At 41.5% G+C, this 23,688-nt stretch overlaps 1 protein-coding gene across 1 annotated transcript in view; it reads right to left on the bottom strand.

Annotated features, from left to right (window-relative positions):
• Positions 1-23,688, bottom strand: part of dlgap2a (discs, large (Drosophila) homolog-associated protein 2a) — a 138,840-nt gene that overhangs the window by 11,546 nt on the left and 103,606 nt on the right. Inside the window, exons 6-8 of the mRNA XM_034563478.1 lie at positions 16,392-16,542; positions 15,313-15,529; positions 1,805-2,190 (exon numbers count right to left, since the gene is read on the bottom strand). Coding sequence (XP_034419369.1) covers positions 1,805-2,190; positions 15,313-15,529; positions 16,392-16,542 — 754 coding nt within the window. The remainder of the gene's footprint in view (positions 1-1,804; positions 2,191-15,312; positions 15,530-16,391; positions 16,543-23,688) is intronic.

Here is a 23,688-nt window from a genome sequence, read left to right as displayed (position 1 = left end):
GACTAAGACACCGAATGAGTGAGTGAGGGAGGAAGTCACACAATCAATACACGAGTCAGGGAGTGAACACTTTGGGGCCACAGTGAGCAAATGAATGAATGCCAGATGAGCTCACGTTTTGCATGTGAGTGAATCAGGATGTTTCCACGAGGCAGGTGATTACTGGAACCTGGGGACGGTGAAACCTGCTTTTACATTCGACTGATTCCTCCCCTAACTCTGACTGTATTTTGACATGTATGAGTGATGACTGACAATGGCTCTGTTGTGAGAAACAAGCTTTTTCTTTTGCTCTATTCTGGGATTATTTTAAACATATCCATCTTAGTTTCAGTTAGATGTTAGTCACACTTGGCCCAACACACAAATCCTTTTCACAGCTTAATGAGGACGGCCAGAATACAAATGCAACTGCATAAAAGTTTGAATCTAGCGACCAATAGGGGGGCCCATTAAAATATTACTAAGACATAAAATGTAGATTTCCAAATATTTCCTGGACCCGTAATACCCCCTGTAGTTTTTGATTTTTAACAAAAACATTTTTCTGTGTTGTAGTAACTTTGGTTAAAGTCAAAAGATCTGCGGCGGAAGTTTCTCATATAAATTACAGTACATCATTTTAATAGGCTGCTAGAACTAATGTGTTGGAGGCTATTTTTTTTAATTGCTCCCATTTACACATTACAGTGAAATGTAATGTCTCGGCAAAACTTGCTGCTGGGTATTCTCTAACTTTGGATGTGATACAACGCAGAGAGTGTAGCAGTATCAATTGACTTTGAAGGGATTATTTATTCGCTGGTTGACTCCCCGATGGCAACGTCTGACAGGCTTCTGTGTAATTTGGGTGTTACGCGCTCCAGCCATCTCTTCTTAATATCACCTCGAAAAAAAGAAGTAGAAGAAAAAAAACACAGCAATTACTCTTAAAGGTGTGCTTGATTTAATTTGGCAAGAAACTTGAACATCGCCCAACGACATTCAAACACTTACATTATAAGATTAATGAAGTGATTATTTTTCTTTGAAAGGTTTAACTTTGTCCTAGACTTTGAGTAAATAGCATTGATTGCTGAGTATACGAGGGAGAGATTAATGAAAGTAAACGTGGACGAGGGGAAATAATGGCTGTAAAGATGGTTTAGGGGCTGAGAACTTATGTGGACCAAGAAGAAAACAGAAATAAACAGGAAAATGACCACTAAATATGCACAGAGCAAGAGAAGATGACAACAATGGCTTTGAAAATCTCAAATTCACACAATAACTTTGATAGTCTGCTTTGATAAAATACCATAAATGGCCCTGAGGTGATGGTGTGAGCTGACAGTGATTCCTCAGCCTTTGTTGTGCAACCTTTAGACTGCGACTGGAGATCAACAACACCAGGACCTCAGCTTGTATCAGAGAATGAGTCAGACACATCCCAGATAAGATCACACAGAGTGGGAGGTGGACAGAGACAAAGAGAAAAAGGGAGCGAAAGGGAGAGAAGGAGAGAGGGAGCGAGAGGTTGGAGAGGAAGAAAAATAGGTAGTAAATGGAGAATGGGTGAATGAACAATGGAGTGAACTACATTCACTACAACCTGCTCCAGCATGAGTTGAATCTTCATTGATGAATTGCATAAGGTAAGATGACTATTTTTGGCTGCTGAAAAGAGAACATTGTTTCTGAGTAAAATGAATGCGCGTGTCTGTGTTTGAGTATCCTGTATTATTATGCAGCTGTGCGTAGGTTTGAGTTATAAGAATCCCATGTGTCGATCTCCTCATTATTCCCCCTCTGAGACCAGACTAACCTGTATCCCTATGGAGGATCGAGGTGTCTTCAAGTACTCCTCAGCCCTCGACACCAGGATGGCCTTGTCGCAGGTGAGCACCGAGCTGTGGCTGTCTGTGGACGGGTGTCTTTTTCCAGCCATGACGCCGGCTGCCTCCATGGCTATGGTCACAGCCTTGGCGCTGTCCAGGCTGTCGGTGGAGTTATAGAGAGCCCTGCATGGATTCAGCCCCAGGCTGAGGCCGTCGGGGGCCCACATCCCACCATGAGGAAGCCTCCCCTCATGGTAGGCGTCCTGGGTGGACTCGGTGCTGCTCTGGGCCGTGATGGAGATGAGGGGTTTGGAAGTGGTACGGGGCGGGACTGGAGGAGGGGCCTTCTTGTAGTTGGGTGTGTAGGTGATGGCTGGAAAAGGTGAAAAGACATAATTATTCTAAAATGTAATTTAAAAACTATTCAAATCCTGCATCTATATTATCGTGTCACTGCCATTACGCAACTTTATACGTACTGTTCAATTACACACTATTTCAAAGTTACCACAGCTCAAGAAAATATAATTATGTGAAAATATAATTATGTTTTCAGGAAGTTCATCCTGTAAAAACATTCAGCAAAAAAAGACCAATTCATCTACTTAAAACCAGAGATTATCCTGTAAAGGAGGAAAAGTGAAATCAATTCCCAACCATCCACAGGAAGTTTGCACTAAACCATAAATATTGACATCATCCTTTTTAAATTCTATGTTAAACAGTAACGCTTAAAATAACAATACCCTATTCTCTACCCCGCCACATGTGTCATCCGAAGCATGAAAGGATGACGTTGATGTTATTGTCTTTCTTTATTATTGCCAATAATGATGAATTAAAACCAGAGCCGACAATGCATAAGTTTGTCTCCTCATACTTTTCCGCCTTGTGTGTGTTTAATTTATATGTTCCTACTGAGGACATACAGTCCATTCATTCAAAACAAGTCATTTAAAATCAATTCCTGAAGCAACTAGACATGCAAACAAGAGTAAATAGAGAATTTATTGGGCAATATGTTCAGCGGCAGATTAGTACACATTAGGAGCTCTAGTTATTATTTGTGAAAGCAGGATGGTGTATGTGGGATTAAATTAAAAATAAACTGCATTTCCTGTCACCCAGTGCAACAGTGTGGCTCATTGACGTGGACAGCTCTATGGCACAAATATTTGTTGGTTATTGGTGAAAAATAAAAGTGTAGTATATCACCAGACTTTTCCTTTATTCATCTGCCGTGTACCCATCAACCCGCTTCACTGCCTTCACTGTGTTTGATTGTTCAGGTCGCAATAAATCTTCTCGATACTCATTCAACAGACAATCAGATGATTAAGCTAGCAGACAACTCTGGGCCAAATATTTATTTTGCTGCAACATGGAACATGGTATATGGCAGAGACATCATGCAGGCACCACATATTTGTCATATGACAACAAGCCGTTTAAGGAAAGTACTTTCCAATGTATGAGCGATTACTGTTATTACTTATTACTTACTGTTATAACTCACTTTCATTACCCGATGACCTCATTAGTGTACGTGAATACATCATGGCAATTATGATGGGACATTAAGCAGCAACACCATTTGTTTCACAACTTTATAAAATATAGCGGGTTACTAAACATGTCGAAGGATAATTCATGGAATACTGTTGAGTGAGTACCTTCTGTTCAAGAGGCGCGTTTGCCAGCCGGGTCTCCTTAAAGGTAACAAAACTGAGTTGTGAGTTACGCTTCAAGGAGAACGTATTTTGCCGTGGATTACATTTGCTTTCAATGTGTCACAAATAGGTTTCAAATAAGTGCAGTTTAGTCGTATTTGCCTCTGCGCATTGCACCAACCTCGGTCCTCCCCTCACGTTCAGTTGCAGTGCTCAGAAAAGCGAGGGAACGCTTGGAAAGGTGGGCAACATTTAAATGCTCTGAATATATACTGTAAGTTTTGGGAATAATGAACAAGTGGATCGAGTAACGGAGAACACCAAAGCCTCTGCGACATGAGCCACTCATCAGACATGGAGGCACGGTAAAAGAAACCATGAGAAGTGATCGACAGTACTCATGTGTGGAGGATCCCGGTGAGGAGCTACCGCTCAAAGAAGCCTGACTGCTCTCACCTTCTTATTCTGTCCATTTCATGACAGGAAGAAGGGGGGGGGGGGAGGAGGGATTACTTATTTCAAGTGCAAATGAGAATATGGACTTAATCCACAGAGAGATGGACTTGAGGAACGGGTCGTGAATGCCTTCTAAGCTCGACGTGTTTTTATTTTCAAACAAGGCCTTTACGGAAAAGCTCCGTCAATGCGGTCACAGGCTGAAGCACAAGCCGTGCTCGGTCCGTTTTGATCAAAGCTGAGTGTGCCAGGTACTCAGAGCCAAAAACAGAAGAAAGAGATAAGGCGAAGAGCAAGAACACTGAGTCACGCTGCAGGTTAAATTATGGGTTATCGTTTTCCTTGACAAAGAGGTAAACCGGGTTGAACTCTGTGTTTCTGTTTCTCTCTTACAAATGCTCACATCACACAAAGCAATTAGGAAGTCCTTCTGAGACCAAAATAAGATCTATTTTGAGTTCTAATGAGCTGAACCCCCCCATGCAGACTCCCTAAAGTTAATAAATAGCATTTCAACCTAATTGCATTGTTGCCTGAACACATTGTTGTTCTGAAACAAGGGAACGGTTTTCTTTTAGTTGGCAACCCTTTTTTAGAAAGAGCATCCTTTAAGGTAAGAATACAAACCCAGGGCTTCACCTCAAACCTGCAACACCTCTTTCTCCTTCACATTTTGGTGGTGTTTATAAATAAATAGATAAGTCTGGACTATGAAGAGCGCTCTGCTCCGGGGGCTTCATGACTCATGCTGCTGTCCATTCACAAAAGGAACTTTTCATGGCTGAAGAGAGGCATTAGGGAAGAACAAGGAAGAGAGAAAATAGAGATGCAGAGGTGAGAGGGGGGACAGGAGGAGAGCGGATCCGTGCAGACAGGATGAGAGGGCGAGAGAGAGGGTTTGCGTTTGTGAGATAGAGAGTGAAGATAAATCAGGGAGCGAGGAGAGAAGAAAGTAGGAAAGAGATGACCCATTCTGGGGGCATGATTCAGCAGGAGGACCAAAATAGAGCCACTATTAGCCAGCCAGCCGTGCAAAGGGGAGTCATAATTCCTGCTCCCATCTTGGCAGAGGCAGCGTTACTCAGCATTTAGATTCCACCTGAAGTCAACACTCGCTCACTCGCTCAGATCAACAAAACGATCCACTATAATCGTACAATAATATGAGAATAAAGCGGTGTGCAGACTTTCATGAGCATGGGAGGTGTTCATAAATGAAGCTCATCAATTGTAATAAACCGTGGTGCCAGACGGTTTCACCAGACAAAGTACTGAGCAACCACAGCTGGATTAACAATAAGGCGAACTGTGGCTCACGGTGGTTGTACTCACAGTCATTTAATTAATTGCCGGTTTTTGGTAAGGAACTTGCCCCAGAGTATCAAGGCGCGTCCTGCATTGCCTAATCTTGTGGCTCTGACTTGTTTTCAGATTTTATTTCAGCTTTTATCAGTGTTCTGAAACCGCCGGGCATGCAAGGGTAACGGGGGGGAAATGCATGAATTAATTAGATTTATCAGATTCATTTGTGAAGGAAAGATGGCCAAGCATGGCTATCAAGATATAGTCAGACAGTGAAATGTAAAGTAAAAGATTTTGGACAAGGAAGACCCAGAATAACTTGTTATGTCGCTTGCATGAAAATAGATGAAGACGTATAAGTATAAGTATAAGTTTATACAAACATCTCCATGAAAGCAAGATGTTTCATTGTATACCAGCTTTCAGGAAACAGTATGTATGGTGAGTACAAGACGTTTAAAAGACGTAAGTCAACAATAGCGGCATCTCTAGAAGCTGCTTAATGTCTTCGGTGTGAATACTCCATTTAATCTCTCTCTCACACACACACACACACACACACACACACACACACACACACACAGTACAAGTACAAACAACTAGCACTGTGCCAGTGAGTTTGATTAACGTGAGCCACAAAGGCAATGATTCAACCACTCCATCTCTGTAGGACCTCTCTATCTATCAGGACTGGCTTGTATGCTAACATGGGGAAAGGGGGGGAGTGTAGTGGGGGGGCTGAGTGACACGTCGTTAAGAGTCTTTCTTCACCATTGGATGTATCACTGTAAAGGCAAAGCAGCAGTTAGTTTTGCAGCAGGCTTTTAAGGGTATGTAAATTATCTTGGGCGAGGGAGAGAGAGGAAGACCGATGACCAACTCCATTATTGGAAGTGTGAGCGTTGCAGACAATAAGGACATTGTTATAAAAATAGCTAGCTAGAGATAACAAAAACCAGACTCGGAGTCATTCCTCCAACTCACTTAACCGACCCTGGGTGATTTGCAAAGGTTTATAGATTGTGATGAAACACTGAGAACAGAAACACTGTTTGTAACAAACAAAACCCTTAGCAGCAAATATAGTCATTTCACAGCGAGATTCTCTGGATCTGCGGATCGAGGACGTTCCTTTGTTGGCCTATCATGCCCCAGATCAAGTCACACTGTCGAGGCCGTCTTTAAGTAACTCTTTTGCTCCTGGTCCCGGTGACACATCTGCATGTCACCAGTTAGATGCACGCCACTGCGCTCTTAACCTCACCCTGCATGAAAAGAAATCAGGTTCTCGTCTCACTTAAATGCACAACAGCAGCAAATAATAGAAACACATGCTGGTTCTCACGTTAATCAAACTCCCTGGCACAGTGGCAGTTGTTTGTAATTTTACTGTGTGTGTGTGTGTGTGTGTGTGTGTACGGGCACTCGTGTGATATTGCAGACTTCGTGATGGAGGTACGTTTCAGGCAGGTTTCATAAAGTGGCGCTATCACAAATATGTCAAGCGACAGCGAAGAAAACACTTTGAAAAATTGAGCTCTGTCATGCTACAGTGTCAAACAAAAGGAGTTGTAGTGTGAATGACTCATTTTATATTCAATAAACTCCTAATTGTTAGTTAGAATATTGCTGCTTGTTCACTGCATGGTAACTAGTTCATTAAATGTGTGAGTAATTGCATACACATTATTTAAACACGAGCTGAACAGTAACATACCATGGGGTCAGATCAGTCTCAATAATTGCAAATGCACACAGAGAGACTTACAAATGCAAACACAAAGATTTACAAATGCGCACAGAACAATTTACAAATATGTTTGATTTACAAATGCACACAGAAGGATTTACAAATAAATTAGACTCACAAATGCACGCAGAACGACGTGTCTGTGTTTATTTATTTGTCAATCGCACTGTATTTGCGTGTGGATTCTTCACGTGTGTGTGGATTTATGAGACTCCCCTACCGTGACTAGATCCGCAAATGCGTTTTTTCAACATAGACCTAGCTGTAGCCAATCAGATGTCGCCCTCAATTTCATCCAATCACATGAGCGCATCTCCCCCACCCCTCCCCACGGGGCTGCCAGCGTTACAGTTGCGCAATTTGCAGAGGGATACACAATTAATGTACACCCCCCACCCCCATTGTTGTAAGTCATTGAAAGTTCAGTATAATCTTGTAAATCTTCTTGGCGCGGCACGAATGACGCGAATAGAGCGAAGCGAAAAGTTCGCCCGCTGTCGTTCAGACGTCGTCGGTGAAAGTCACCGAGCTGTGATGTTATGTATACATATATACATATGATATTAATGTTATGAACCCAAACACGAGGGCGTTAGATGTTCCGACGTTTATGGGATGTCCACAACAAGTATAAAGCAGAAATAGTGAATGACGGAAGTTATAACTGTTTCCACGGAGTAAAGCCACGGAGATAAGCCACGCCCCTCTAAGGCGCAAATAAAGTGAATGACGCTCATGTGATTGGTTGAAAATGAGGGCGACATCTGATTGGCTACAGATAGGTCTGTTTTAAAAAAAATGCATTTGCGGATCTAGCCACCGCAGGGGAGTCTCATAAATCCACACACACGTGAAGAATCCACAAACAAATGCAGTGTGATTGACAAATAAATAAACACAGACACGTCGTTCTGCGTGCATTTGTGAGTCTAATTTATTTGTAAATCCTTCTGTGTGCATTTGTAAATCTTTGTGTTTGCATTTGTAAGTTTCTCTGTGTGCATTTGCAATTATTGAGACTGATCTGACCCCATAAGTAACTTGCTCGAGGACAACTTGTGTTTCATTTCAATCTCTTGCATTGAAACGGAGCAATGGAGGAGGCCCCAGGTAGCAGGATTACCTGGGGTTTGTTGGGGAGTCCGATCAATGCTGCAGGTGGAGGGGAGGCAGAACTGGATCCCTGAAAACAAGGGAGTGGTGGATATTCAGAAAAGTAGGCATTTCTGCCCAAATATAGAGTACAATCTATCAACCACACAAAACATACGCAGAGTGGACGTCAAGTAGCCAGCTAAATGTTTACTTGGATTCCACATATCTGATGTTTATTGTCTGTGTGTCTCGTGTTTAAGGTTGCCGTAAATAGGTCAAAGCACGTCACCTGACCTGGCTTCATGACACTGCTACCAACATGGTCTTACCACTGACCGGAAACGGCTACACTCTCACAAGATGACCAAATATAAAAATGAAAGCCGACTCCCGTCAAGGTCCAGCGTGCTTCCGTGGTGTAGCAGTACAGTTGCAGATGTTGGTCTTGTGTCATCCACACAAACCAGGGATCAATTGATATTACCAGTCTGGTATGAGTTGAGATTATGTCTTGAAAATGTAACTGAATTTTAGATACAGCTTGTTCTTGATGACAGTATATATTAGTATTTTAGGTCTCTGGTAGTGTCAAGTTTCTTTTTTGTGGTATTGCTTCATCAAAGTAAAGAATCTGATCACATTTTAAATGGTGTCCAAACACTAAAGTTAATCAGTTGAATTTTATTCCGATGTAGTGTGACATTGTGAAACTTTTGTATAAAAAAACATCAATTGGAATTCATGGTAAATTAATAAAGACATTTTTTAAATTTTTAATAGGGTAAGAATGCATTTTTATTTGTGTTTTTATGAATGTATCATTATCCTTATGTATGTATTGTCGCAAGTGCTTATTGAGGTGCAAGATCATAATCCCTTTGACCTTGTAATTGGAGAGTGTCTCTGTAATTACACTTGAATTACTTAAACTGGATGACATTCCCAATAAAGAGAAGTAGATGTATGCGGAAAGCAATCCAAAGACTCATGTGAACTTCAGTGGAGCAGTTCACTCCTCTGGCATGCCACTGAGGTTATTGGTTTCCTTGTAAAGCATTTTAATAATAGAATGTAAATATTCTAGCAAACAAAAAGTCAGCTGGCAGCTGCAAAGTCTAAATTCAATTCAGCAGACATTTCACAATCATAGCCTGTGTTCCAAAGTTATTATATGCATATATCTTGATGCATGACTGTCCTGAAACGGTTTATATTTGGATTATATCTTATGAATAAACACAATGTCACTGCAGTACAAGGTCAATTATGTGCTACTTTTAGACACACTTCTAGCACATGAAAAGTTAAAGATGGAAGGGTACAGGGAGGAAAATGTGGTGCCTTTGATGCTGATGAAATGAGCAAAAAGAATACAAGAATACAACCTAATTAACTTCCGACCCCTTTGAAAACCTTTCAGATTCAGTCAATTTAGCAAACTTCCATAAAGTGCTCTCCACATATTCAATTCAAAACAACACACAGGAAAATCCTTTTTCTGGGAGCTCACTGATGTTCAGCTGAAACATTATTTTTGTTCGAGCAAACTTTATTAGAGCACAGACTTCAGTGGGAGATTCCATATAGAGCCTATTAATTGGACAGATAGCACAGATATATCTTATCCTATATGTATCTGGCTTTTTAGTTGTTCATTGCTGGTAGCAGAAATTGGCTTATTCTGTGGTATGTAGGCTTCTTTCATTGCACTGAATATCAAAATGAAACAATGAACAGAACCAAATACTTACAATGAGGCACCATATATGAAATGCACAACATATTGAGGCCATCTGTCATGCACCATTAAACATCATTTTCATCATTCAGTGTCACACATGTTAAAAACAGCCACATGTTGTACACCTCTTTTCAGGAAGGAGCACAAATCAACATTACACTTATGTCCCAGTACTAAATTCTAAGTCTTTGATTCCTGAGCATTGAGATGATATCTTACATAAAAAATCACCTCTCCACAAGGCCTGTTATTACTATACTCAGATTATCAGATTTTTTTTATTGTGTACATTTAATTTATTGTGTATTTTCTTGATAAATGTATCTTTATACATATATATATATATGTATAACGATATATATGTATACTATATATATATATATATATATATATATATATATATATACATATGTATATACATATGTATATGTATATCTGTATATCTACTAATGTGTATATATGCTGTATGTTTGGTAGCAAAATGTAGGCGCAAGTGTAACATGAGGTTGCGTGTACAAAGAGGCTACATACCATAACTGTACTGGTTTGCCATATTTGAGCGTGAATTAAAATAATAGGAGTTACTTTCTTTTTTCTGTTAACAGTACATTATTCCGGCTCAGTCAAGGCTTGTGCAAAACATCATTTCACAGCATCACACCCTTTTTCTTTATACCCGCAGAGTCCATCCAACAGCTCACATAGTAAACAGTATGTTCTTATAGTTATATGATAACTGCAAAGATTTACTTCACTCCAAAGTGACAATAAACAGAGAGATCAAAAATAAATACAGGAAAGGAACGTTTCCATCATCATTGCAAGGATTGTCAGGACCTTGTATACATTAGGCCATCTTGTAGTCTATAACAGAGCTCCAAAAGAGATGTGTATAATGTCTTTGATGTATTACACTGACAGAACAAGAACATTTATTATTAGAGTATCCAATGATTTAAAAAGGCAGTACTGTCCTGGAAGATAATTCACATCAGTGGTGACAACGGTTTCAGAAAAAAAAAATCATACTGCTTTCAATAAATGTCTTTAAAGCAGGGTTGTTCCGTTAATTTATCACCTCCAAGGGTTCATCGCATTCTTGCAGTATGTTGCAATCCGTGACATTTTTATTTTTTGCTGCTACAAATGCAGTCTTTTTTCATGGAATATTACTGCAGGGTTATGTATCAGGAAGTCCTTTGAATGCCAATGCTCACATGGCATTTAGATCTGAACGATGCACTACAGCCTACTGGCAGCTACAAACCGTGAGCTATAAATATACTTTGAGCTACATTTTGTCTGCTGAGAATGAGGTATGAGCTCACAGAGTGAGAGACACGTATGTGATTTCTGCACTGTTGTACTCGTATCTCCTGCTCCAGAGTTCCACGCTGCCACTCCTGTGCATTAATATTTGTTTCTGGCCCCTCCTCTGCCACCTGTACCAGAGAAAGGCCTGCTCGCTTGAGGACCTCTCTGGACTATCTGGGGTCTCTGCTTCCACAAGTTCCCCATACTCCTGGGATTCAGCCATACACTCCAGTGTTTCTGCGATCATATCATCTGGCTCCATGGGTGCAAGATCCACTGAGGGTATGTCTTGGAGTTCTGGTGGTGATGAATCTGTATCTAGTGGAAGGGGATCTGCGACTGGACTTGTAGGTCCAAAGTCTATTTCCAATGATGTATCAGGAGATACTGAACTAGGAGGGGATAGTGTGACAGTGACCTGTGGCAGTGGGACCTCATGTAATTCTGAGGCTACATCCTGAAGCATGTGAGCTAAGCGATACTCCATAGCTGGATCCAAAAAGACAGATTCTGTTGACAGTGAAGGATCCAAGGGGCACACTGTGGCAGGGCCAACAGTGGGTAGGGGTGAACTTGGACACTCTGATTGGTAGAAGGGTGGATAGAAATCCTCTGTAATAGATGGAGAGTCAACACTCAGGTCAAATGGATCTGGTTCAGGGTCCATGAACACCGAGTCAAGATCATCTTGATCAAGGGAAGTCAGCATGACTAAATCAAAGTGGACCAGATCGGCATGATATATAGGTGTGGTATCAAGTGGTTCAGGAAGGGGTGGCCACTCTGAGTCTTGGGACTCTGAGTCAGTGTTGGGTGGAGTTTCTACTATAGTGTAAGCAAAGGCTGAGGCCGGTGTTATTTGCTCTGGGGGAGGGTCAGAAGGATAATCTGGAAAGGTGATAAAGGGATCTGGATTTGTGTCACTATCAGTTGGACTTGTAGGAGAATCGGTGTCAAGGTACTCTGACACCACAATGGATGGACATATGACGTCAGTCTCTAAATTACATAATGTAGCAGAATCAGGAAGTGTGGGTGTGTCACAGACTGAGAATGGGCCTTGACTAACAAGGTCAGATGAGGACACTATTGGAAGATCTGATGGTTTTGATTCTAATTGGGTTGGGTCTGTAGGATCTGGATCATCTAATCCTGAATATGGTAAATACACAGCAGCAGGGTCTTGACACACTGGATCTAGTTCTTCCACAGTGATAGAATTCGGAGGCTCTGAATCTGACATGATGTCATAATCACGTTCCTCAGGTGGAAACACAGTCACTACAGGAACTGGAAATGGCAGCTGTATATTAGCTCTTTCAATTAGGTCTGAGTCTGTGGATTTCTTGTCATCAGGGTGAGAGGGTTCAGCATCTGAATGGGACTCATTAGCCGGGCCTAAAGCTATTAGCTGTGGAGTGACTAGCATTTCTTGTTCCACTGTCACAGAATCCTGTGGGCTCTCAAGGGCTGCTTCTGAGGAAATTGGCACTGTTCCGTGAGTGGTGACGGGCTCAATAGTGACCATGTCAGATGAACTCACAATTGCATTGTCCGGTAGCTCTAGTTCTGTTTCTGGTTTAGCTCTAGAGGGCAGTGCAGTCAAATCAAATGTCTCTGGTTCTGCTGACCTAACAGGGCCTGGAAGTATTGGATCCAAAGAAAGTGGTATGGCACTTTCCACATACATTGACTGTGGACAGGCAAGAATGCTTGGGTCCATAGAGAGCTGTTTTGGCAGATTTCTGCGGGCACCTTTCTTTTCCTCCTTCTCCTCTGGACAATTGACAGCTGCATCTGCAGTGCTTTGCCGGACCAGGACCTTGCTTCTGGCCTGGGTCCCCACAGATACTTTTGATATCTGGGGTTTCTTCACTCTAGCTCCCCCAGTCGCAGAGGTTCCAAATCCTCCTGCCTCTGCCCCTGCCCCTGCCCCTACACCTACCCCTGCCCTTGGTCCTGTCCCTGTTCCTGCTCCAACCCGTCCACCTAAACCAACCCCAGCTGCCATGGTGCCACCATGGGGAGACCACGTGTTGTAATGCTGCGTGAAAGTGTTGAAATTACTGTTGAAAGCACGAAGCTCTACACAGAGGTCTCTCCTTAGATCGGCCAGCTCTCGACGCATGGCCGAGACCTCTTCCTTCCACTGCATGGTGATAGCTGCAGCCAAGGTAGCAGACTCTTTGATACTGGCCTGGATGGCTTTTGGTGATGGCCGTTCTGGGGCACTAGATCTGGGGGATCTGAAGAGGCTTGGAGAAACAGGTGGTCCAGACAAAGGTTTGGCTGTAGCGCCCATGTTATCTTGTTGGTAAAGCCTGTCTCTTCTGATGGGGCAGCCTAGATCATCATGAGCCAAAGGGGCCGTGTCTGCCAAATCCTCAAGTACACTGGCCTGGTCGGGTAAACAAGAGTCTTCCTGCACATAATTTCTATCTGGAAGACAAATATGAATACGTCTCTGTAATATGGCCACAGGTGTGAGCAGCTGGAGAGAATGTGCTTTTTATTGCTACAAAGCAGTAACATCAAATCATGCACTGAATGCCATGAGTCAAAATAAGATACTAGCAGAAATCTACAACAACTAACTGCTAAACTTGTGATTATTGCCCCAATTCACTCATCGGTATACTGTAGATGTGTATAAATGTATTTTTATTCTTGAATTTATATAATCTGTAATATCATTATCCATTACGGTATTGAAAACTGGGAAAGTACTCCCATTTTGACTCATTTCCATTAATGGTTTACACTGCCTTCTCAACCTTAATTTGTAGCATGCATCCTTTGCATCTTTTCAATGCACAAAGCTGAAACTCCTAACTCCCGAAACACATCACAGAGAATGGACAATATTTCTAATAAATGAGGTGTAAGAACAATCCTTGCATGCTCGTCTGCTTTCAGTCGAGGTAAAGAAATGTGTACTTTGTGCAATGAAAAGAGGCAACGATGAGCAAAGCTTCCAAACCATTTCCCATCAATCAGGAAGTATAGTATGAACCCTATTGAAAAAGTGAGGTCCAGTTTGACAGATTGATTCGCAGCACTAATTGCCCCATGTCCAAAATGTTGGCGAAATCTATCACATACCAAACTCTGTATCCTAAAAATGCAAATATATTTGAGTTTACTGAGAAAGCAGTGAACGTAAACAGTTATAATTTGAAGAATTGATCATAAGCACAGCTCCAGGTGGCCACACCTCTAACCCTCCCTATTATAGTCCAACGGATGTTGTTAGTTCATGAATCTACAGTGGGAAAAGGTGGAATCCGCTCAGACTTTTCATCCGGACACTTTTTCTTCTTTTCTTCCCACATTCTTCATCTGCACAAGGACGTAACATTTCCTCTGTGAAGCCAGCAATCACGGGAATTGTTGAAACCACCAAAAGCTTACAATTTATAATCAAGGCTCAGCTGAGTAGCTTTGGATTTATTGTAACAAGTTTGCATATGTGAAATTATATATGTGACAGTTCAGTTAGCGGTATATTCCTCGTCAGCGTTAGATAATTCATTATCCAGGTCTAGACACAATAGTGTGCACTTCTGTAATGTGATCTCATTGTGAGTAAACATGAGCTTTGCAATGATAAAAAATAATTTGTGTGAAGTGAAAAATCTGTGTGCGAAGAAACTTCATAGTATATGCTGCGATAGTATAAACTGGGTTTACAAGTTAACAATGCATACTTTGCATACTGCAATTTCACCATTTGTTTGCCCTGTTCGCAATAAAGCTGTGTGTAAGTTCAAAAGTGCCACCACAAAGAAAGCCAGATTTCCAAAATGTAGCCAAAAAAGCAATCATGTTCTTATCCTGACCATTTGTGATTTTCAATAGGGTTCATAGTTTCACTCTCTGATGCATCCAATGGATGAGCAAATGAAGCACTGTATCAAAAATACAGTTGGATGAACTAGCACAGCTCACAAGTGGTAGCTATGAAAATCATACGTCCATCAAAACAATGGAAACATACAAGAGTGATTCATGCAGAGATATGAAGCTGTTTGACACTAACTGTATTCATCCTTTAACACACGTTAATGCCAAATGTAAGCTTTTGGTGTTAATTTCTAAGAAAAAACAACATCCAGGATGTCACACATTGAATTTGTGCAAATTAAATGAATGTCAAATTGCGCTTACCTGTGGTAGACCTGATGGTGGACGTGACAGTGGACGCCATTGGGGGGATGCAGTCATCGTCTTGGGAGTAGCCGGCCTGGATGGCTCGCAAGTAGCTGTGACTCCGGGTTCTGAAGCAGCCGGGCAGGTCCAAAGCCTCCATGGCCTGGGATTCGACCTCACTGAACACCGACTCGCACACTGACTCAAACTGGCCATTTATTTCTGTTTCACTCACCTGTGAGAAACAAAAGCCGTAAGCATTCTTCCTCCATTGTTAAAGCAAGTGAGGTTATTTCTTTGTTTATCTGGAGAAATTAATTGGGAGGTTGTAAAAACCTCAGAATAAAAACAAGTCAAACTGCACATGTCTTAAGAGACAAAAGACAGCAGAGAAAACAATGGAAAATGTGTTTTTTATCATATTGCCTGGAAATTGCCCTATATTTATATTTCCACACTAGAAGATAACCCGCAGGCTACAGTATGATGCACATTAGAGGGTTTGCTGTAAAATATTTGTTGTTGATGTTGACCAAAAGTATTTCTGTTTCTTATAACAGATGTGTTTTATGCATCAAGTAAAATATTTGGTATACTTGCTTGGCAATATCAAGAATCATAGATAAACATCTTATTCTATTGGGATTTTGAATTAGGAGTTTAGCTGAGCTTTTAAGACTCTGAAGAAATCAATATGCCCCTCTTTTAAGAGGAAGATTCATATCTCAACAACACCTGTTGGAGTTGTTTAATCTATCCAGATAAACAGTGTGCAATGGACTGTCATATAAAATATGTATAAGTATAATGAAGCCAGAAAAAATGCATTTGTGTGTATTAAAAACGATAACCACATTGTATACAATAAAAGAGTTGCAGGGAGAGCTACAATTATGTTTAGGACAGTCATGATCTTGAACTGGGGTTTTAAATGAACAACTTTGTGTGGAAATTATTCCAATTAATTTAACTGAAGACTCCCTGGGACCTCCTCAGGGTCCCTCAGCAGCCCCCAGTGTACAATCCACTGCTCCCCAGTACAGGTTTGGATTTGAGAAGCCCTCCTAATTAAAAGGGTGCAGACTTACCTGGCTCACTTGGCTAACACAGCTAGCCTGACTGAGGGTGCTGACTGCTCGCATGTAGCTCTGGTTCCTGGAGCGAAACTTAGGAGAGTTGTAGTTGGCAGAGGGATCCAAGGCAATGCTGGGGTGCATGTCCCTGGTGGCTTGCAAGTGGTAGCTCTGACTGAACAGAGAGAGAAAAAGAGAAGCAGCAAGGGAGTGGGACTTGAGTCATGGTGATGATTTCTTCAGCAAGTCAATAACACATAACTTCACAAATAACCAAAGCAGTTTGACCAGTGGCTACAGGTGTAACATGATGACAAACACAATTAAGTGCTCTCCTCTGGGCAACCTGAACTTAAGAAGGAGACAGTTATGACATTGGGTCTCCCAAGAGGGGAGCCTCTCTCTTTTTCTGTTTCTCTCCCCCACTATACTGATGTGTTCACCAGCGTCCTTAAAAAGGCAGTTAGATTTCTGCTGTGCTGAAACACCCAAGCAATGCTTGGAAATGAGGGAAATACAAAACAGGAGCTAGTTAGTGAGCAAGCACCCCGGTGTCAGCCAGGTCAATTACATGTGCTACCCCAGCAGTGCATCAGGGTAGTTCAGAAACCCACGCCTGGTTTGAAATCTGCTGGAGAGAAGACAAATAGGAAAACATGGGAAAGAAAGGCACTTTAAGAGAATGCTATGTGAGTCACATTAAGAATACCAAAGTGAGTTTCCCTCCACCAGATCCATTTCTAATGGCAGGCAGAGACGAGTAAGCAGTTTCAGGGCTTTTTATAGAGATAAACACTGGTGATTGGCAGCGAGGAAAATCCATCTTGTAATGCTGAAGCAAGACACTGTGTGTTTGCAAAGTAATATCAACCTTCCTAACAGCCAAAGACACCTGAGAGCAGAAACACCCAGAGATTAAGTCTGAAGGAAGTGGTAAAAGTAACAAACCTGTACATGGGAAGAAGTTCGCCGAAAATCAAATCATATCTATTTTGTGTTGAACAGTGCCTTATCCTTTGCCAATATGAGCTGGCTTCCCCAGGTGACCTCTCATTGACTGGTCTTGAGTGTTTGCTCTGGGAGGCGCTCATATCGGGTAAGTCAGCAGGGCGGCAAGCCAGCTGGCTCCGACGTCTGACCACTGCAACATGGCAGCAACAGAGAGGTAAGCGGAGGGGTGGCGCTGAGCCTGTATTCACCTTAAGTCTGCAGCAAAATTGGTGATGTAGTTACGCATGTCACTGTTGACTTTATCCAGGCGGAAAGAGCTGTGGGTAGAGAAGAAAACAGAGTTACTGGGTCACACAAGTGGGAGTTGGATGGATGTGACGTCACTGGGCAGAAGTCTAATGGAACTGGCCCCGTATGGGATTTGTGGTGAACTGAATGTTTGCTTGGGAGTTTTCACCAAAATGCTGCAAACATTAGCGTCATAGAGTATGACCAACATGGACCTCAAGTAATGTTACAGTTACATTACGCTGGCAGTAAGAATTGCCTGGTCATGGCAATATCTTATGAATTAAACATGAACAGACACACAACGTTATGAGGAGTGTATTATGAGTTTTACACACACACACACACACACAGACACAGACATACACACTGACTGTCCACCACCACTGATTACAAAGTACTTGGTGACGAAATGCTGCACACCAAATAATCATAAAACACATTCTTCCCCGATGTGGCTAATTAGATTTGCTTAATTGAGCCAAGTGAGAATACAAAATAAACATCCTTCCCTGAGCAATGAAAATTAGTCAAGCTTTATAGCTGACAAGATCAGATATAAGTGCACCGGCTGAGGCATAACTGAGGCAGACTTCATCCATCCATGCCTGGAGAAATGTCTATTATCGTCAGTTGAGTGAAGGGAGGCTGTTTTGAGAAGGCGCTGGCCCTTTATCAAATCACGCCAGAGCAAATTTCCTCTAATATCTCTGATTGTTGCTAATGCACTGCCATTGTTGGCCAATATTAAGGCAAGGGATGATGGAAATCTCACACTTTCTGCCTTTCACTTTTCACGCTGCTAATGAAAGTACTCTTCTGTGCTTAAACAAAGCCCGGACTCGACAGTAGCTGGTGTGAGCACATTTTCAGAGGAGAAATGTTGAAAGCAAGGCATTTGATTGAAAGAACAGAAGGAACAAGGACAAAGGACAAGGACAAAAAAGATTTTGCTAGAAGGGTTGACATAGTGCTAACACAAGTACAAATTTGAGAGCACGAGGATGAGAATTGTGTCTGCAAGTTTTCTTCCTGACGGACAAAATGCACCGCAAGGCCCTATGGAGAATAATTCCTTCTTCACATGAAGGGAATACATGACAAGTGTATGTGTTTAATACACTTTGCAATTAATGTATTCATAGTCTACTCACTCATTTTGTAAAACACACACACAACTCTTTCTATTCAGGTATACTTGTATATGTTCCGTTCAAGCCACAAGCCCAAAGATCAATACAGCAATTGACAACTTTGGGAAAGGCACATTAGGTAGCCTGATCAATCTTTGACATGGTATTACGTGTTACACTCAAAGCGGAGGCAAAGCGGTGTTGAGGAAAAAGCCTGCCCAACAGAAAGGTAATAACTATGCATGACATGTCCCACGCAGCCACAAATCAATGGTTGGGAATTCTGCCTTTGACCTTGAGATCTGAGGGAAAAATCCTTGGCCGTAATGCTGAAATGAGTAATTACATGATGTCAAATCAGAAATTATCGAACGCTTTGCCAGTGTTAACTCTGATTAATTATGGTGCCTCAAGAATCTAATCATGGATGGGGGGCAAACAAATGTGAGTTATTTTAGAAACTGTCAAAAATGGGTGGGATTGATTGACTTGTGGCGTTTAGACACCGGGCCAAAGTCATTTAAAGAGAAATGAAGTGGCCCGAGATGGATTTTAATTGTTGATGTTCTCCGGTGCATGCAACCTGCTATCAGACTAGACATATCATTACAGATTTACTCAAAGACTCATTATGCTGTTGGTTAATAGGGGAATTTGCCAGATGTCATCATCCTTAATATATGTTTAAACATCTGTGGCAGGTACTACTATGGCACCAAAAAAAAAGCTGATTCATATTAAATTCCTCATAGCTGTCGGCTCTGCAGCTCACAGGACGTACAGGACCCCAGGGTTAAGTTGTAATGGAACGGGGGCTCGGAGGGTGTAAATGATTATTAATTAAAACAATCATTGACGTGTAACTTTCCATCTACTGCACGGGCTGTTCCAGCTCAGTGGGCCCGTGACTGTGATGTATTATTTATTGGTGAGACGAACAAAGAAGCCAACCTGTCAACCACGAGAGTGACAGAGAGCTGGAAAGGGGGAAAGATGGAGGGAGGTGACACAACCTGACAGTCTGTTCTCACTTTAACATAATTTGCTTCAGGGAGCCGATGTTGTCAAATTTGTGTTTGGTCCGTCTGAATGGCTCCGCGGGACATCAAATTGCTACAAGAGCAGAGGAAATCCAAGCTGCACCATGTCTGTCTTGAATCCAATCTAATTCCATCGCAACAAGCCCAATGAACCATAATAGCATGAGAGATCTCATGTCAGGTGGCATCCGTGGTGCCTGTTATGTTGGGGGGACTCAAAACAGTGACAGATATGGATCACAGCACGATGGTGCCAAGAACCCAGCGTATGTACTTCAGGTATATAAAAGGTTGAGAATATCTTTGACTAAATGGGTGATTTAAAATGTTTAGAGCGTTAAAAAACTGTCGACCTATCAACCTCACTGGTCATCTTGTGCCGCTGTAATGCAATATTTTCCTCCAGGGATCAATACAAATGTGTTCTCATCTTATCTCCTAAATTAGCTATTTAAAGAGTTGTGACCAACTGAGTGGGTTATTTTACAGTTGAAAAATTAACTCTAAGTCTAAATGACCTCACACGTATCTATAAACTTTTCTATTTCTGTGCTGCAATTTCTGTGCTGCAATTTCTTCAATTCATTGGCCTAAAAACACGCCAATATCAATATATATATATATATATATATATATATATATATATATATATATATATATATATATATATATATATGCCTTTAGCTAATATTAATCTCACACAGTTGCAATCATAAAAAACAGATATTTCCAAGGATGCACAAACTGATACGTCTCCATTTAATTCAAAAGCAAAGAGAGCATATTTTGGCATTCTTAGAGTGGGTTCAGTGTATCAGGACTCTTCTGTCAAAGGACTCAGGCCACACCGGCTGATCCATGCTGGTCAATACCTTCCTTTCAGCTGAGCCTAGCAGACCCTCGTCCTGAGCACTGAGTGAGCCATTATTTAGAGGGGCCTTAGAGTGCAATAACTGCAACTGATAACCCTTCCTGCTGTTGAATCCTCATAAATCATTCACTGTTTACGGCTATTGAAAATGGATAGCCAGGGGAAGCTTTGCAAGATGTGGGGAAATGAGCATACTTCACTGTAGCTGCCTCATACATTACCTCACACTCTAAAAGAACTGAAAAGGCCAACCGGCTGCCTCCTCGCTGACGGATATCATTATGGTTTGGCCTGATCACTAATCAATCAACTAATCAAACATTCGATTGGTCATTCTATGTCCTTGGGGATGAATTACTGGCGTATTATGGAAGTATGCTTTCTCTTGCTGCCTAGGACTGTAAAAGATGAACATCTCTGCTGCCCCTCTTCTATCTCCTGTCATTGTGCAGAAAGACGTCACAAACACCAGAAATGCTCATTATTTATTCTGTTTCTGTGTTTTCATCAGGGTCAGGTTGACGGTATTAGCGGATTCAGTGGGTGTTGCTCGCTGCGGCTTCCGAGCTTCCAGGAAAAAATGCCGTTCTCCACGAGAGAGAAGCAATTCAAAAACCTCTGCTGAATGGCAATGAGCACGGGGTCAGCAGCGCGTGTAGCAAGAGACGAGGACATGACAATAAGAGCGAGGGGACCATCAGTGTTATTCGCCGTGTGTATCGCTGTCTCTTGCTGTGACTGTGTGACATCCCAAACTGCAGCTTTGGTCTGTCACAGGCCACACTGAGGTCAGACACAAGGTCGTCCTTGCATAATGTCTACAGTTTATGTCCGATTGTGTGCCCATGGGCTCGTGCCGACCAGAAGCACAATGGACACGCAGCGCTCATTTATGCTGCAGGCCTGTGAAGAGGTTTTCTACACAGTCCAGCAAACCCTCCCTGAGTAAAACACATGCTGCATGAAGGAGAAAAGGAAAAGGAGATACTCACATTGTGCTCCAACTGACGAAGCAACAGCATCTCAAACCGTTTGAAAGTTAATTCTGGCGGTCATAGTCCTACAGTATCTTATTTCCAGCCCCTGTTTGTGATTGGATAAACACTGTATACATCTATTCATTTCTTTTTTTGCCCTATTTACTTAACACTTAATTTAATTAAATGCACTTTGTGAAATTGGTGCAATTCTACCAGTTTTTAAACACTTAGCATAACCAACTAATAATGCTAGTTGTCCATATTTCCTTTTTCTATCTAGACACTGGTAGGAGAGACTGAAGAAAGTAAACAGATGTCTACTTCGGCACCAAAGCTGCAGTTTTTTTGTCAATAGTTTTGGATTATTTGAAGTCCCACACACACTTATTTTAGTTGATGGGAGAGGAAACGGATGCTTTTAATAGATGTCATAAAGGAAGGGATGCCCACAACAAATCTTAAAAGCATATTCCTCTAAAAACAAACTTGCAGTTGTTGCCTTTGATTAACACAAAAAGAGCCTCTGTGAGTCATTCAAGCCAAGTGGAAGTTACTTCTAACGTTCTCTCCAACAGAAATGCATAATAAAAGGAAACTGTCTAGAAATGACGAGGTACAAACAACCTTCGTTGCTGCGGCTCCAGGCCGTCGGTGTGGACCTCCACACTGAACTCAAGTAGTGACTAGTTAATGCTCTCAATATACACGGCTCACAAAGGACAGAAAATGCAGATTAAAAAGATTGTGCTTTTAAAGCGCAGGCAGGCTGGGAGAGTTTTTAAACTGTAACTTAAATAATTAAAATAGACTTCTGTTTTCACATGCTGCGAACAAAGAGGATCAGGTCCCTTTGAAGAGTGAACAAGAGTGAAGTCAAGAAAAAATTAATCAGTTATGCACAATGCAATCATTTGGTGGCCCAAGTACTGCAGCAATGCAATTTAGTACAATCATAATCATAAGATAGGCAACATATTAATAGTTTCACATATGGATTCATATTTTAAATATGAACATCTAAAAACTGTTGGACATAATAGGAAACGTATGCTTTTCAACAACCTTATGAGTAACAACCAGTGCCAGGTGACGACGACATCTTTCTCGTGTGTGGCAGGTGTTTACCTATTGCCATGTTGAAGTGAACGGGAACTGAAAATGAACAAAATAAAGATGAAGACAGATGTGAGGTGCAACAGAAGGTAAGGCAAATATGGAGCAGAAGGATAAGCAGACAATAATCAGGACACAAACTAAAAGCAGACGGATACTGGCCGTTATTGACTGGTCTTACAGGTGAGGTTGTTCTATTTTTGGTGCTCTGCTCTCTAATTGTGTCCTAATGGAATGGAGCTGTTAATGCTGTAATCATAGTGACTATGCATGTATCTCTCCATAACAAAATTGCTTGTGTTAATTTTTCTGTGACATTGTCTTTAGCTTGTCTTATCACGTAATCCTCTTATGAGAGCTTTCTTCTGCCGCTGAGTAACCACAACAAAAGCCCTCTATTTCCTCACCATTTAATGGGACACATCCCAGAAGAACCTATCCTGAACACTGTGTTACAGTTGAAGACACAATATTAATTCACAGGAAGGGACACTGATGTAGTGGTGGGGCACTACTGGCACAGGAACAAGGGAATGTAACAAAGCAAATAATTAACAAGTATGATCAAAACATGAACAAATATTAAACAGACCAAAAGGTGTTCTCCTAAAATGTAAAATAGGAACACAGAGAGCGGCATGTCATGGAAATACAAAAAGGCGTGGAGATAATTCCTTTCCAATGAATCACATTGTTTTCATGATTTTTCAGAGATTACATTACATACTTTCATATGGGATATTTCTAGACATTTCCTGGAACGATTACATGATAATAATGTCTGTGGCACACAAAGTGGTAGTATCACAAATCTCAGTGTGCCCAGTTTGGATCCCAGGGAATCCCCCCCAACCCCCAGGGAACACGAAAATCAATGGGCATATACGTTGTATTTACAAACTGAGAGATGATCAAATTAAATTCATATCCTGTAATCCTGTCCAC

This window comes from Cyclopterus lumpus, chromosome 22 (assembly GCF_009769545.1).
Source record: "Cyclopterus lumpus isolate fCycLum1 chromosome 22, fCycLum1.pri, whole genome shotgun sequence".
Lineage (NCBI taxonomy): Eukaryota > Metazoa > Chordata > Actinopteri > Perciformes > Cyclopteridae > Cyclopterus > Cyclopterus lumpus.
The sequence above is the reverse complement of the archived record's forward strand: the minus strand, read 5'-3'. Positions and strand labels throughout refer to the sequence as shown.